We start from the raw sequence: 14,312 nt of genomic DNA on the forward strand, positions 1-14,312 counted from the left end.
TGACAGTCTCTTCCAAAGTTCCAGTTTGCTAAAATACAGTCCACACACATCCTTGGGAGAAAACAGCCCAAGAAGGTAGAAGAAAATGGAAGAATCCTGCAGCAGTGAACAGCTCCCCACTCCCCCAAGTGTGAGGAATTCCAGAAGATAGTGCTAGTCAGGGTTTAATCTCTATTCGGTTAGAGAAAGCACTGGAGATATCCCAGGTGCTTCCAGATGGAGAAAACTTCTTTTTGAATATGGAATTTCTTTTCACTTGTGTATGCAGGATAGATGACATACTTTGCTATCATGCCATTTTGCCGTGCCATCTGCTTGCCATCTGCTGCTGATCAATGATGAGAATCAACACATTTCAGACTCCCCTCAAAGTAGTCTTTTTAAAAATCTACTTGCTGGGCAGCAAATAACCAGCAGGTGACCCTGCAAAATTGTGTGATTAGGGATGTGCTGATCAGGGATGTGCTGAGATGAGTAGTACTGAGGTGGGGTCTGGGTCCTCCAGCAAGATGTCAAACAGCGGTGTAGTGGTTAGAGTGCTGGACTAGGACCAGGGAGACCCAAGTTCAAATCCCCATTCAGCCATGATACTAGCTGGGTGACTCTGGGCCAGTCACTTCTCTCTCAGCCTAAACTACTTCACAGGGTTGTTGTGAGAAGAAACTCAAGTATGTAGTACACTGCTCTGGGCTCCTTGGAGGAAGAGCGGGATATAAATGTAATAAATAAATAAATAATAAATAGTGAGTGAAGCAACCTCCTCCCTTGCAAAGGGCGGCGGGGGGGGGGAGCATGGTGAATCCAAATACTGCCTGAAATCTTAGAAAGCCACTATCAGATAAGACAATGTGCTCTAGATGGACCTATGGTCTGACTCAATAGGCAGCAGCTTCTTATATTCTGATGGAAGAACCTTTACCTGACCTAACTGAAAGCATATCTTGGCCTGCTAATCCTGGCTGCTACTCCTTGGCTAGTTTCATGCCAATCAGGAAGCACCGATTGTAAGCAGTACATTTGAGACCTTCCTACTTCTGTGCCATGATGCAGCTTAGATGGTTTGATTTGAGGACATAAAAATAATTTAAAGTTTGATGACAAAGCCACATAACAGAAGAGAAGACTGATAGCCAAGCTGGCACCATTATATGTGTATCTAGACCTTGTTTGTGCAGCAGCTGCAACACTACTACATTCCTGGGTCTGACCTAACAGTTGATGAGCAGCTGTTAGGTTTCTGAGGTTCTGTCATTTCTGGTAACACATGCCAAGCAAGCCAAAGAAGTACAGCTGAAAAGATGGTGGTGCTGTGATGCAGAAACATCACAGTTTCTGTGATGCAGAAACTGACAGGAGATGTTCCCCTTGGGAAGCAAGCTGGAGGATTGCAACAAAGACCTGCAAGTTGTGAAACAATGTATACAACAATGGAATACATTTGGGGCCACTTGTTGAAGTGCAGTGGAGGGGCAATTCAGATGAGCATCCCTCTCACACGATTACAAGATGTGCCAAGAGCGCATTAGCACATCCAGCAGTGACATCAGAGCAAGTGTGTTCTTGCTGCGGCCCTAATGTTCTCACATGTGCAGGGCATTATTCAGCTGAACCTGCCCTCAGAATTGTGGTGAGGGATAACTTTTTACCCTGAGGGATAACTTTTCCCCCAAGAGAGCTGGCAGAGGCTCTCTTGAGCAAGGGATTGACCTGTAGGCACTATGAGACACAAGAAGCCAGACATCCCCCCAGATATGCAACCACATTCACAAAGGGAAGCACTGTCATCTCTGTTTGGCTTGGATGGACAGAAGATGTTGATATTATGTGTACCCAGGAATTCTGTGCCTAGGACAGCTGACAAGAAATCAAGCAAAAATGTGATGATTGTGGGTGACTGACCTGTAGAATACACTTGACCAGCTCCCAGATTGCCTTTAGGTCAATCACAGAGGGTGCTTTCAGCTGAAATGCTGGGAACTGAGTGGTTGAAGTATGGATCCTCATTAGTGTGGGGTCTGAAATGTTTGTTATTATTTACTAAAAGCTCACATTCTCAGTGAGTCATGCAGTCACAAAGTGCCATGCTTGTGATGGGGTGTGTATGTGTCTGTATGTGTGTGTGTAGGGCAGTCACCACTGCATTCCCCTGGAGTGAAATGTTAAATTATTGTGGTTTCTGTGGACTGAGAAAGTTCAGGGACATCCAATGTAACCAATGGGACTACTTGGGAGCAGGAAGTTCTACTCATGAGTGAAAATTATTCTTCGGGATGGCGGTTAATATTGGGGAAAAGGGAGAGTTTGCAGACATAACTAGGCCAAAGTTTGACATAAACCAGCATAAGCTAACCCCTGCTAACTGAGCAAAGAGGCACTTTTAAAAGTGGTGATTCTGCTTATTTAGCAGAGGGAGAGCAATTAGCCCTGTCCAACTCCAGCACAGCATCCCACTGGTGGTTGTTGCTGATGTCTATCTTATGTTTCTTTTTAAGATTTTGAGCCCTTTGGGGACAGAGGACCATCTTATTTATTTTTCTGTGTAAACCTCTTTGGAAACTTCTGTTGTGAGTGGGTAGTTAACTGGGGTGAATCCCTGACCATAAGGGATTCACAGTAGACTGACACTATCCACTTTAGTTTAATGTGGGGAAAACCACTCTCTCCATATAAGATTCAAGGGAATGGGGGATAAAGGGGCAAAACCCTCCCTAGAAGGAAGGAGCTGTCCTAGGCCTCCAAAGATGCGTGATTAAAGCAGACCCAAAATGAAGAGTGGCACACTTCACCAACAGGTTTATTATTGGATTAAAAGAAAAAATGTGAGTATGCCTCTTCTTGAAGTAGATTAAGTGAGAGAAGTTTCCATTAACCAGGCAACTCAGATTCAAGCAATGCAACAGAGCAATGCATACGCCTAACTGGACTGACCCCCAACTTATTATTCACAGGCAGGGATCTTCCTGCTGTCTCCAGCCTTCACGCTGTGGCCTTCCATTTCCTCAGCAGCTTTTCAGCCAGATACTTCCTTGGGGCATTCTTGGGACAGAACAAACAAACAAACATGCAGATCAAAGTGTTCTCTTCTTCTGCTGGTGACTGTGAGTGTAGTTCCTGCCCAGTCCTCTGGATTGGTCCTTCTGGGCTTTTCCCCTTATTAGGAAAAGCCAACCCTCCCAGTAGTTGCTCTAAATAGGCCTAAGACCTTCCTCAAATCCTTCCCATCACTACAGCAGTACGTAAATATTTGTCATTTTTGTAGTAGTAAGCAGAGCCATTTTAGAGTCATTTTAAATGTAGTACAAAGGACACTAAATGAGGGTGACCTAAAATAACGGCTAGCACAAACATTATCAGGAAAAACCACATGTGTGGGTGGTTCCATCATTACACTCAGGGGAAAAGGAAATTGTTGCAAAAGAAGCAGCTGTGGTTAGCTGGAGCAGGGCAAACAACCACAGGGTACATTATTATTTACTTACTTATTTATTTTATTCGATTTATATACCGTCCTTCCAAAAAAAGGCTCAGGGCAGTCTACATCAAAATAAAAACAATTAAAATCCATTAACAGTTAAAATCCAAACTATAAAAATAGCATAAAACTAATTTACAGTTAAAACATGTAAACAGTTAAAAACCTTGGAGAACCAGGCCGAACACTTACAGCAGTTAAAACAATTTACAACAAATTAAAGACCCTGGAAGGCCAGGCCAAACAGGTAGGTTTTAAAGGCTCTCCTGAAGGCCAGCAATGAATTCAGATTATGGACATCTGCCAGGAGTGCATTCCACAGCCCTGGGGCAGCTACAGAGAAGGCCCATCTCTGAGTCGCTACCAGACAAACCAGTGGTAACTGGAAAAGAACCTCCTCAGATGACCTTAACATGCAGTCATGTAGAAGAAGGCATGCTCTAAGATAACCCAGATGTAAGCTGTTCAGGGCTTTAAAGGTAATTGTTGGGAATTCTCTCCGGTAGGAGAATCCCTTTCTCATTATAGCAGAGTGCACAGAGGCACAACACAGTGGATTTAGTTAGGCATGCGTGTATGCTGAGAGTAAAGTAAATTGGAGCCAGTTCATAGTTGTTTGAGCAGCTGCCAAATAGTGATGGGGACAGGCAGAAAGAAACTGGTGGCGAGGAGAATGGCCGAGCAGGCAGGGAGAAGAAGTTGTGGCCAGGCCAGCCAGCTGCTGAGGAAGCGGCGGCCAGGCCGTCCATCGGCGGGGGGGGGGGGGGGAGAAAACGAACAGGGGCTGAAGGGGGAAGGAGAACTAAATGAAGATGGGGGTGAGGAGAGACAGGGAGAACTATGGGCACAGATGCTCTGCATCAGGTCAGCTAGTTTCCTATATTACCTGAGCCAAGCTGCTGTGAGTTTAAAATAACTCTCAGAAAAAAACAATGGTGCGTGTTCCACAGCATAACATGGGTGATGCTGCCTGTGCTGCTGCTGGCTCCTAATGAAGCACCAGCAGTCTTGTGCTTGTCCTTCAGTTAAATGTTTGTGATCTAAATAGGACTTCCAGAGTGTGGGTGTGCTACTTTAAGTATTTGCACAAAAACACAAGGCTGCCAGTGCTTCATGGCACACACACACACCCACGTTATGCTGTGCATAACATGGCACTGCCTATGTTAAGCTGTGCATGAGCAAAATGTGGGCCATTATCCCCACATGATTATCCCTTGGTTGGCTCAGGAAACAACAGGCCTGCAACTTCACCAACATCATGTTAAAAAATGCAGTACCAGCCAGTATGAGTGGGTGCAAAACAAGCTGCAGGTATGGTCCCACAATGCAAAGCAGCTGACAAAAACATATATATTCCAAAAAATATTTATTCCAACGTGTTTCAAAAAGAATATTCCCCAAGGCATGTCTATGAACAAAAGATATTTTTTTAAAAAATTAAACCTCTGCACATGTATATCTAAAATGATAAAAACAATGATGATAATATCTCAGTATACAAAGGGACAATACCTGTGGGGTTAATCCTTGGCTTGTGAGCTGGTTGGTCTGGTTTCCAGACAAGACAAATAAAAACCCCAAGTTCCAAAGGTTAACCCCCATGGTGGACGAGACAAAGCATAGCATGGCAGTCGGGGTGGTGAGAGGAGGAGAGGAGAGGAGAAATGGAATCGCCCCTGTGGTTCATTTAGCACCCCCCCCACACATCCCACCTGTACATTTTGCTACTGCAAAAATGAGAGTAAGCATCAAACATTGAGCAGGAGCTCTCTCCTCTCCCCTCCTCTTAGTGGGATAAAAGAAAAGAAAGTTGGGGCTTTTTATTTTACTCTGCTCATGGGTATCACCAGGGCGACACCTTTATAAAACAAACATATATCAATATTTTAAAGATAAATAAATGGAGACAAAATTCTGAGAAGGGTGGGGGAACCAAACCCACCCAGGCATCTTCTCCAGCAGCTGGGTGCCCAGATATCCCAAAGTCAGCCAGTCCAGGTTTTTCCCCAGTTGCTTGCCAATCTTATTTTTGACAAACAACAGTGAGTATCTCCTTCCCAGGGCATCTCTTGCTGGACACAAAATGCTATACTACTGTATATGGCATTATGGTCTGACCCTTTAAAGAAAGCTTAGGGCGAAAAGGAAACCGATTCCACGTCGCAACATTTTCAGTTTTCAACGTTCCAGACTTTCGTTTCAGTTTCCAAGCACCAAATCTCATAGGTTTCACTTTCCATTTACAAGCAGAGAGATCATACACAGATCCGGGTGTAGACAAACGCTGGTTCACTATAAAAAAGAAAGCAGCAATAGTAAAGTCAGACATCCTTCCACTCTTCAAGGAGGAAAGGATATCGACTCTTTACGGGGAAAGAGCAAGCTTCTTTACGGACAATACATCTGAAATCATGAGGTGGGTAACACAACAGAAATAACTGCGCCTGCTTGTTGTCCCTCTGGTTTATATTATACTTTGAGGAATGGAGCTTCTAATTTGTCTGGCTTATATAATACTTTGAGAAATGTCATGTTTGTTGCAGACATGAAGCCTCAGTCTATTTTAGTTTACTCAGAAGCAAGTCCTACTGATTTCAATAGAATTTACTTCCAAGTAAGCATACATAGGTTTGCAGCCAAAATTTAACTGCTATTTGAAAACTAGGGCTGGGTTAGTTATTAGTAGCTTTATTAAGTTTTTGGGGGGCAGAGGGGGTTACATTACCAATAACAATACATTATCAAAATGAAGGAGATGAATTTTAACTAAAACAAAATGTTGAAAAATACATATATTTTCCTTTTGGGTAGTACAAAACTATCAGGGACAGAAGAGGTTTATAATTTTCAAATTATGTTCTTTCTGTGAAGGAACCTAATTTGGATCCCTGTTTTTATTGCAGAATCAAGGCACATCCAACATGCTCGAAACAATTACTTTATTATTATTTTAATTCTGCTGGTTTCCATTTCACCTAGACATAAAAGAGTAGTTTTTAATTTCATTGAACAAAATTAGGTCTGAATTATTAACTGATTTTACTTAACACATGCACATTCTCAAATGTGCTTGAAATGTGTGAGGGGAATTGCTTTCTTCCTTAAAGGCTGGAGATGCTGACAGGTGATAAAAGGGTTAGGCAGATGCTACTGACTGCAGCTAATTTGAACTATGCCTGCTAGAAAGGATGCTGCCATCTCTGTCTTAGTTAATTCATTTAGTTGTCTGATCAAGGGCATTGCTACAGTTGAACAAGGGAGGGACAAAGGTCCCGAGGTCCCCCCGGGGGTGCGTGGGAGAGAACTTGCTCTTTGCTCTCTCTCCCCTCTGAAGAAGGGCGGGGGGTGGCAGGGGCCCATCTTCGTTTTTGACCCAGGGCCCACTCCAACCTTGCTGCACCCCTGTGTCCAATACTGGTATACTTGGTGCTATTTTACTCATTTCAAATTTTTTTCATAGAAGGCACTTTTATATTGGAAGTCATGCAAAATCTCTGTGTGACGATGGTGGATGCTGGGCTTGCTGTAGTTGGTGGAGGACTTATTTCTACACTTTCTGAGTAAAAGTGTGATCCTATGCATGCTTACTTGGGAGTAAGCACCATTTAACTCCCTGGGACTCTCTGCTTCTGGATAAATACGTGTTGGACTAGACTGCACATGTATTTATTTTAAATATTTGTCTCCCATCACTGTCTGTACAATACTGTTCAGGGCCACTCAAAAAGACAATAAAACAGATAATACAAAATTAATAGGATTCAATTAAAAGCTAAACCAAATTAAAATCAGATTTATATATTAAAAACCCACTGGAGACTGAGAATAAAAATCCTACTTTCAGTGGGACTAACTAATGACCACATTTGCTTGAATTGTGGTCATTGTGTACATATGCACCAAAATCTATGCATATATAATGCAACTTACAAGCCAGTTTTGTGCCATTTCCTTCATGGCAGCACTTTTTCATATTGCCTGAAGCAGACTTCTGTACAATGCGGTAATTTTTTTTTAAAAACCCCAACAAGCACAATATTATATAATATACATTCAAACCAACTAACACTTACCAAGAAAAATAACTACCCAGCAGCAGCACTCCTATGACAGTGACTTCTTATTAACTAACATCACTGTGAAGGAAATAATATTTTAAAAGTAGAAAAACAAAAGATGGAACTCCATTTTTAAAAGTCTTCATCAATAAATGATGCTATGGTTGCATCTGCACTAATTTGGAAATTTTAAATTTTCACCTCTCTTTTCCCTCCCCATTCTGTAGTGAAATTTCTAAGGCTTCTTTAAAGAAGATCCTTCTGCAACTTGAATGCCATTTTACTTGGATGTTGCTGAAGGAGGATATTGATCCTGATGAATTAGAGGAAAGAATTGCCGAACAGATTAGATTTTTGCTAACTACATCCAAAATCCGGAATTACAATTTGCTGGCCTATGTGAAATATTTGAATGGCAAAAAGGAAGAAGCTCTGGAAAATTTACAAAAAGCGGAAGAGGCTGTTAAAATAGAGCACCCAGAGGAAACTGAAAAGGAGAGTCTTGTTATATGGAGCAACTATGCTTGGGTGTACTATTATATGGACAAACTTCAAGAAGTACAAATCTATATAAAGAAGGTGGAAAGTACCTGCAAACAGCATGGTAGTGCCTCTCCATATAAGATGAGTCTTCCAGGGATCCACGGTGAAAAGGGGTGGTCACTCCTAAAATTTGGGGGAAAGTATTATGAAAAAGCCAAGGAAAGTTTTGAGAAAGCATTGGAAGAAGAACCCCAAAATCCAGAATTTAATTCTGGTTATGCAATCACAGTGTACCGTCAGGAAGACTATTATGGGAAAAAGTCTGCAGCAGAAGGATCATCACTGGAGCCCTTGAGGCGTGCAGTAAGACTGAATCCTGATAATGTATTTGTCATGCCTCTCCTTGCATTAAAGCTTCAGGAAATTGGTCAAGTTAAAGAAGGGCTAAAATATATTGAAGAAAGTCTTGAAAAGTACCCAGACATTCCCTACGTCCTGAGATATGCTGCCAAGTTTTACAGAAGAGAAGGTGACCTGAAAAAACCCCTGGTTTTCTTAAAGAAGGCATTGAGCTTTACGCCAAATTCTGGCTTTCTGTACCATCAGATTGGCCTTTGCTATAGAACACAGTACTTTGGAATGAAAAAGAGAAAACAGCCTAGACAAGAGATGGACGAACTGCTCAGATGTTGCATTTTTCATTTCAAAAAGGTGGTGGAGCGCAAACCCAAGTTTTTCTATGCTCATCTGGATCTTGCAAATATGTATGCCGAAGGGAAACGTTTTCAGGAAGCAGAAGAAATGTTTCAGAAAGCATTTGCGATGAACAAGTTAACTTCTAGCGAAAAACAGCAGCTGCATCTCAACTATGGGTGCTATCAGCTATTTCATAAAAAATCAGAATCTGAAGCTATTGAACAATATCTGGAAGGGTTGAAGATTGCAACTGAATCCTTTGAGAGAAACAAGTGCAAATATCATTTGAAGAACTTAATAGAAAAGAAAACTAAGAAAGGTTTAGGAGATGCCAAGAGTTTTGGCATCCTTGGATTTCTTCACCAGCTTGATGGAGAAAAGCAGCAAGCAATTGAGTGCTATGAGCAAGCCCATGAGATGGATCCTGATAATGAAGAATACTTCAGTGCACTTTGGGACTTAAGGCTTTCCTTAAGAAGCTAGACCTTCCTACATTTGGTCATAGGCTCTTCATTTTAACTGCTCTATTGGTTTTATTTCAAAATTATGTAGCAAAATTCATAATTTAATTTTTACTCCATTACGGTCTACAGACCGCATGATTTCTCCAAAGCAATTGGAATGAGGATTCTAGCCATCGTGTTTTGCAGCTTTTGACATGTTTGTTTTGTATGCTATATTGATACAGATACCTCATCTATGACATTGCTACATGAGGTCTTTGAAGACGTACAGGCCTATTGAGCAAAACCTAACCCAGAAGCAGAGGAGCTTGAGCTCAAGTCAATTACAGAGCACTGTCCAATTCTGGATGCTACCACTGAATGGTCCCTGCGCTACCTTCAGCGGTAATGGAGTTCATTTTTAGAACTAACAATGAGAATATAAGTAGCAAATGAGTAGCACCATTCAGTAGTGCATAAACACAATGTACATGTTCCTCTAGTATATTATTCTATAATAATAGCAGGGGGGAAATGATACCCTTCAAAATTATGCTTAGTTTTCTAAATCACCATGACACATGGTTAGGATTGAGATTAATACTAACACAAAAAGGGGACACACAATGGCACTACAGTATTGAGACTAAGTTGAATCCTATTCACATATTCTGCTCAGCACACATACAGGGCTATGCTTCTATCTGCAGCCTGCATTTGAGGGGGCCTGTACTCACTTTTTAAAATGAACACATGCACAGTCATTCATATAAGCACTTGTACATGTGCACAGACTCCAATATGCATGTGTAGCATAATGTGTGAATAAGGCTTGGGTCTCTGGCTCCTGGTCAGCAGCCAGGTGAGAGGCGGCCTGAGAAGCCCAAATAAGGCATCCTCGGTTTTCCAATTGGTGTCAACAACATGTCAACAAAATCGGAAAACATGAATGTCACTATCTTTATTCAGACATAATGTTGTACCCGCATTCTGATGTCTTACAGAAGTGTACTGTTGTATCTGCATTCGACATAACATGTGAATCACTGTACCTGGAAACTGCTCTGTACCTGTTTACACTGTACACAACTTGAACGAGTGTTGAACATAACATGTTAAAAGGGCAATCATTTTACATGAACTATAACTGGTTTTGCTGTGTATTGGAGTTTTGACAGATTTGCTGAGCTTTTTAATTACTTTTGGAAGTAAAATAAAACAGAACCATTGATGAATGTGTAATCCACGGGTTTAATAAGCACTTGTGATTATAAAAACAAGCAGTTTAACTAAAATTAATTGAATTTTGCATGTATTGGGAATTTCAGACTTTGTACTGTCTGACCATGCTGTTTGTGTGACTATAAAAATTAAATGTGTGTATTAAACTAATAAATGATTGCTTGAGGAATCCATGCACTGACAACTTCAGATCTCTGCCCAACATCTAATATGGATGTACCATTTTTAACATTATGTAAAAACTATGATCACAAGATTTCCTGAATGTTATCTATAGCAGCTATTAGAGCTGATTCTTGTTTGCTTCCATAGGGATTAGTTTTCTGAAGGAATACTCATGGAATAAGTCTGAATTGTAATACGTCCTGAGAAAAATACATAAACCAACCATTAGATATTTGCTAGCTCCTGCTCACATTTTCACTCTTTAGAAAATCTATGCATTGGCTTCTACAATCCAACATAATATTTATAGAGAAATCATTGTCAGAATTGGTGGCTCATTACACAGCTGTTTCTTACTTAAGGTCAGTCTGCCCTTCTGGAACAGTCGGGGTTAGCATCAGGGGTCTACTAACTGGGGCACTGGCCAAGCGCCCATGAATATAAAAGGAACCATGACTAGGGTTGCCAACATTCCATTTTCTGAATACAGGGCACAAATGTGGGGGGGGGGTGTCTTGGGGGCAGAGTCACCCTAGGGCAAGGTTTCTTAACCTTGGGCCCTCAGATGTTGTTGGCCTACAACTCCCATCATCCCCAGACATGGCCTTTGTGGCTGAGGATGATGGGAGTTGTAGGCCAACAACTTCTGGGGGCCCAAGGTTAAGAAACCCTGCCCTAGGGGTAATCGGAAGCCTGAGTAGCAATGCGTTTGTTAAATAAATACATAAAAACACAGCACAAGCCCCCTGATTTCACAAAGCTTCTCATTCATACAGACGATTCCACTTAGACATAGAGCAAGTGTTGGGTGAAAAATTAAAAGAATCCCCCAGGTTTTCACACAAACGCATCACATGCCCACTCCATCTTGCTGTGGCCATCACTAAAAGGCTACTCTATCTGCCAGAAGTGGCGAGTAAGTTAGCAGGAGTCTGTGGGTCTATTTACATTAGATAAGTAAATGATTAGCAACTTGCAAGATGTAATTTTACCCAGTAAATTGCTTCTGCAAGTTTGCAGAAGGATCGGGGCTTCTTTTGAGAATTTCGTTGTTTCTTTCCCATTATAATATGGACTTCACCAGTGTTCCCTTTAACAGCCATTCCCAGGTGTTCACTACAGCTCCAAGCATCCCCAGCTGCGATGGTCTTTGGCTGGGATTTATGGGAATTGTAGTCAACAACATCTGAGAATTCCTGTTATGGGGAGCACTGGACTTCACCCAGGCTTCAAAGGGCTCAATTCAAATGCACTGAGGAATGAGGGAGCGCCCCAGGCTCTGTAAATAATACAGGGAAAACAGCATCCCGTACAGGACAAGAGATTTTTGCTTCAGATATGTGGGACTCCCTGTATAATACGGGACTTGGGAATCCTAACCATGACTTGCCCTTGGGGCCTACAAGATGGCAGCCACTCAAAAGTGCTTTGAGCCTCTTCCACACCCCTGAGGGGAACCTTTGTGAGGACTTACCACAGCAACATCCGAGAGTGCTCTTCAATTGTGTGGCTGGCCAGCCATCTTTGTTTGCCTATAATGCAATATGATTGTCCCCATCATTGTTTCACTAGATGCAGCAACAGTGATGAATGCATTGTGTTATTGGTAAACAAAGATGATGGCTGCCAGCATGTGTACATAAAACACAGAGCCTCAATCTCCCTCATCATTAGGGCTAACCACCTCAAATCTTAGCAAACAGACCTATTCTATATGGTACAAGGATACCTTCTTGCAGATATAGATGTGCAACACATTTTCTGAACCTCCGTAATAACTTAACTATCAGATCATGAATAAATATCTCAGCTTTCTGTGAAGGAGGCAATGGATAACATCACACACCTAAGCCTCGACTTGGTTTTGTCTACAGATACAGAGATGCTTGCTCTGTGGAGCATTCCTATGGAGCTTTCCAACCTCTTCCTTCCTGTTACAACCCTTGTACCCCCTGAAAAGCCACATGTGAGAATTGAGGAAACTTCTTGGACCTCATGAGTTGGGGGGGGGTGGCTGCATGGGGCAGGGGTGGGGATGCTTTTTTAGGATTGTTTCTATTTGTTAAATAGAATTTCATAAATATTCCACCCACCCACCATTTGGGGCGGGGGTGTGTGTGTCCATCTGCATTTTAAAAAAAACAAAAAAAACCCCACAGATTTACCTGGCCTTGCTACAGTAGTTTATTACGTTTTCTAGATGTGAGACACGGATATTTTTTCATTCTGCAGAATGCACTGCATGTCAGTCATTTTAATTTTCAGAAGGTGGCGCTGTTGCCTAAATAGTACTGTGAAATAGTACAAACAAACCGCCTATTCTTGAACTATCAGCATTCCTTGCTGGATTGTGATTTTATCAGCCCTTTTAAAATCATGATATGCCTCAGATCATACTGAAAATAGCAGGGGCAATACACATCCCATCCCTGGTGATGGTGTTGATTTGGTTTTCGGCTTTTGCCCCAGAACAATTAGTACCTAATTCAAGAGGAAGAAATTTCCCTGCCACGTTCTTTGCAAACAAGAAACATTCCAATATTGTCTCTTTAGTTTTGTGTCAAGCTGGCTCACTTTCCCATGAATAAATTTACTTCTGAATGGCCATGCTTTGCCAGATACATTTTTATCTATCCTGCAGCAATTAAAGACAATTGGTGCCTGCGGGCACTTTTAGGGTCTGTGGCTACAGCCCTGATGCAGCCATACACACTGGTGCAAGGCTAAAACAGCAATCCTGTCCTCTAATCTGCATCTACTGACCTGTGTGTGAAGTCTGTAATTGTGTTCCGCACATGTATCCCAATGTGGAACTTGTGGTCTGTACCATTGTTTTGTGCTGCTTCATTGTCTTCTGTGTATGGGACTCCTCTTTGACCTTTGGTGTTCCATTTTCTTTTGCCTGCAGGGAGAGATTTGGGAATAGGCGGATATCCTATGTGGTTGCATGTTTACAGCTCATCGTGTTCTCACTTGCACATTAGCTATGGAATGTGTATGCTATATGTCCTATGAAGCTGTACAATACCATCATGTTTTATTTTAAGTTACTGCTCATGTGTTCTGGGTACACAACAAGGGATCCTGATCTTGTCACTGTCAACAGGATGTTGCTAATGCTAAGTTATGAGTTCTTATCCAAAACACATCAATACCATTTGCAAGACTCAGTGGCAGCCCTTCCATGAGGTCAGGGGGATGTATGCAGAAGCAGATTTTTAGGGTGCCAGCAAAGCAGTGAGATGTCCTGCTTTTTAAAAAGGGAAACGGAGGGAGAAGGCAGTGGCATTTGGCACAAGGTGGGGTGGCATTTGGTGCCATATGAGGTCTTGAGCCGTCACTCTTGGCCAGACACATTTCAATCACACCCAGTGCTCATCAGCAGTAGCCCAATCAGCAAATTGAATTCAAGTCAACAGATTTCTGCACCTCCTTTGCTTAGGCTTTCACAGACTGTCACTCCTCACAGAAAGTGGCAAAAAGCCAATACATCATCAAGTTCTCCCCACAATAACCACTACTTTCCTTTAAGTCCGCTTATGGTGTTGAGCCAAGTTTCTACTGTTTTTCATTCCTTGTCCAATCTCAACAACTCAAGAGAAAAAGGCTGTTCTTCAGCCACTCTTTGGCCTTTCCCCCTTAGCGCGGTGGCCATTTTGGAGGCTGCTGCTCCTGCACATTGGGCCTCTGTGTGGCCTTGGAAAGGCTGAAGAGCGGACGAAGAGCAAACAAATTATGGCATAAAGAAAG

The 14,312-nt window shown here is 42.0% G+C and overlaps 1 protein-coding gene across 1 annotated transcript; it reads left to right on the forward strand.

Moving 5' to 3' along the window:
* Positions 1 to 5,747: 5,747 nt before the first annotated feature.
* On the forward strand, positions 5,748 to 10,566 carry LOC128350886 (interferon-induced protein with tetratricopeptide repeats 5-like). Its single transcript, XM_053309734.1, has 2 exons — positions 5,748 to 5,891; positions 7,761 to 10,566. The coding sequence occupies exons 1-2, from the start codon at positions 5,887 to 5,889 to the stop codon at positions 9,193 to 9,195; spliced, it is 1,440 nt and encodes a 479-aa protein (XP_053165709.1). The 5' UTR covers positions 5,748 to 5,886; the 3' UTR covers positions 9,196 to 10,566.
* The last annotated feature ends 3,746 nt before the right edge of the window (positions 10,567 to 14,312 follow it).

This window comes from Hemicordylus capensis, chromosome 3 (genome assembly GCF_027244095.1).
Source record: "Hemicordylus capensis ecotype Gifberg chromosome 3, rHemCap1.1.pri, whole genome shotgun sequence".
Classification (NCBI taxonomy): Eukaryota; Metazoa; Chordata; class Lepidosauria; order Squamata; family Cordylidae; genus Hemicordylus; species Hemicordylus capensis.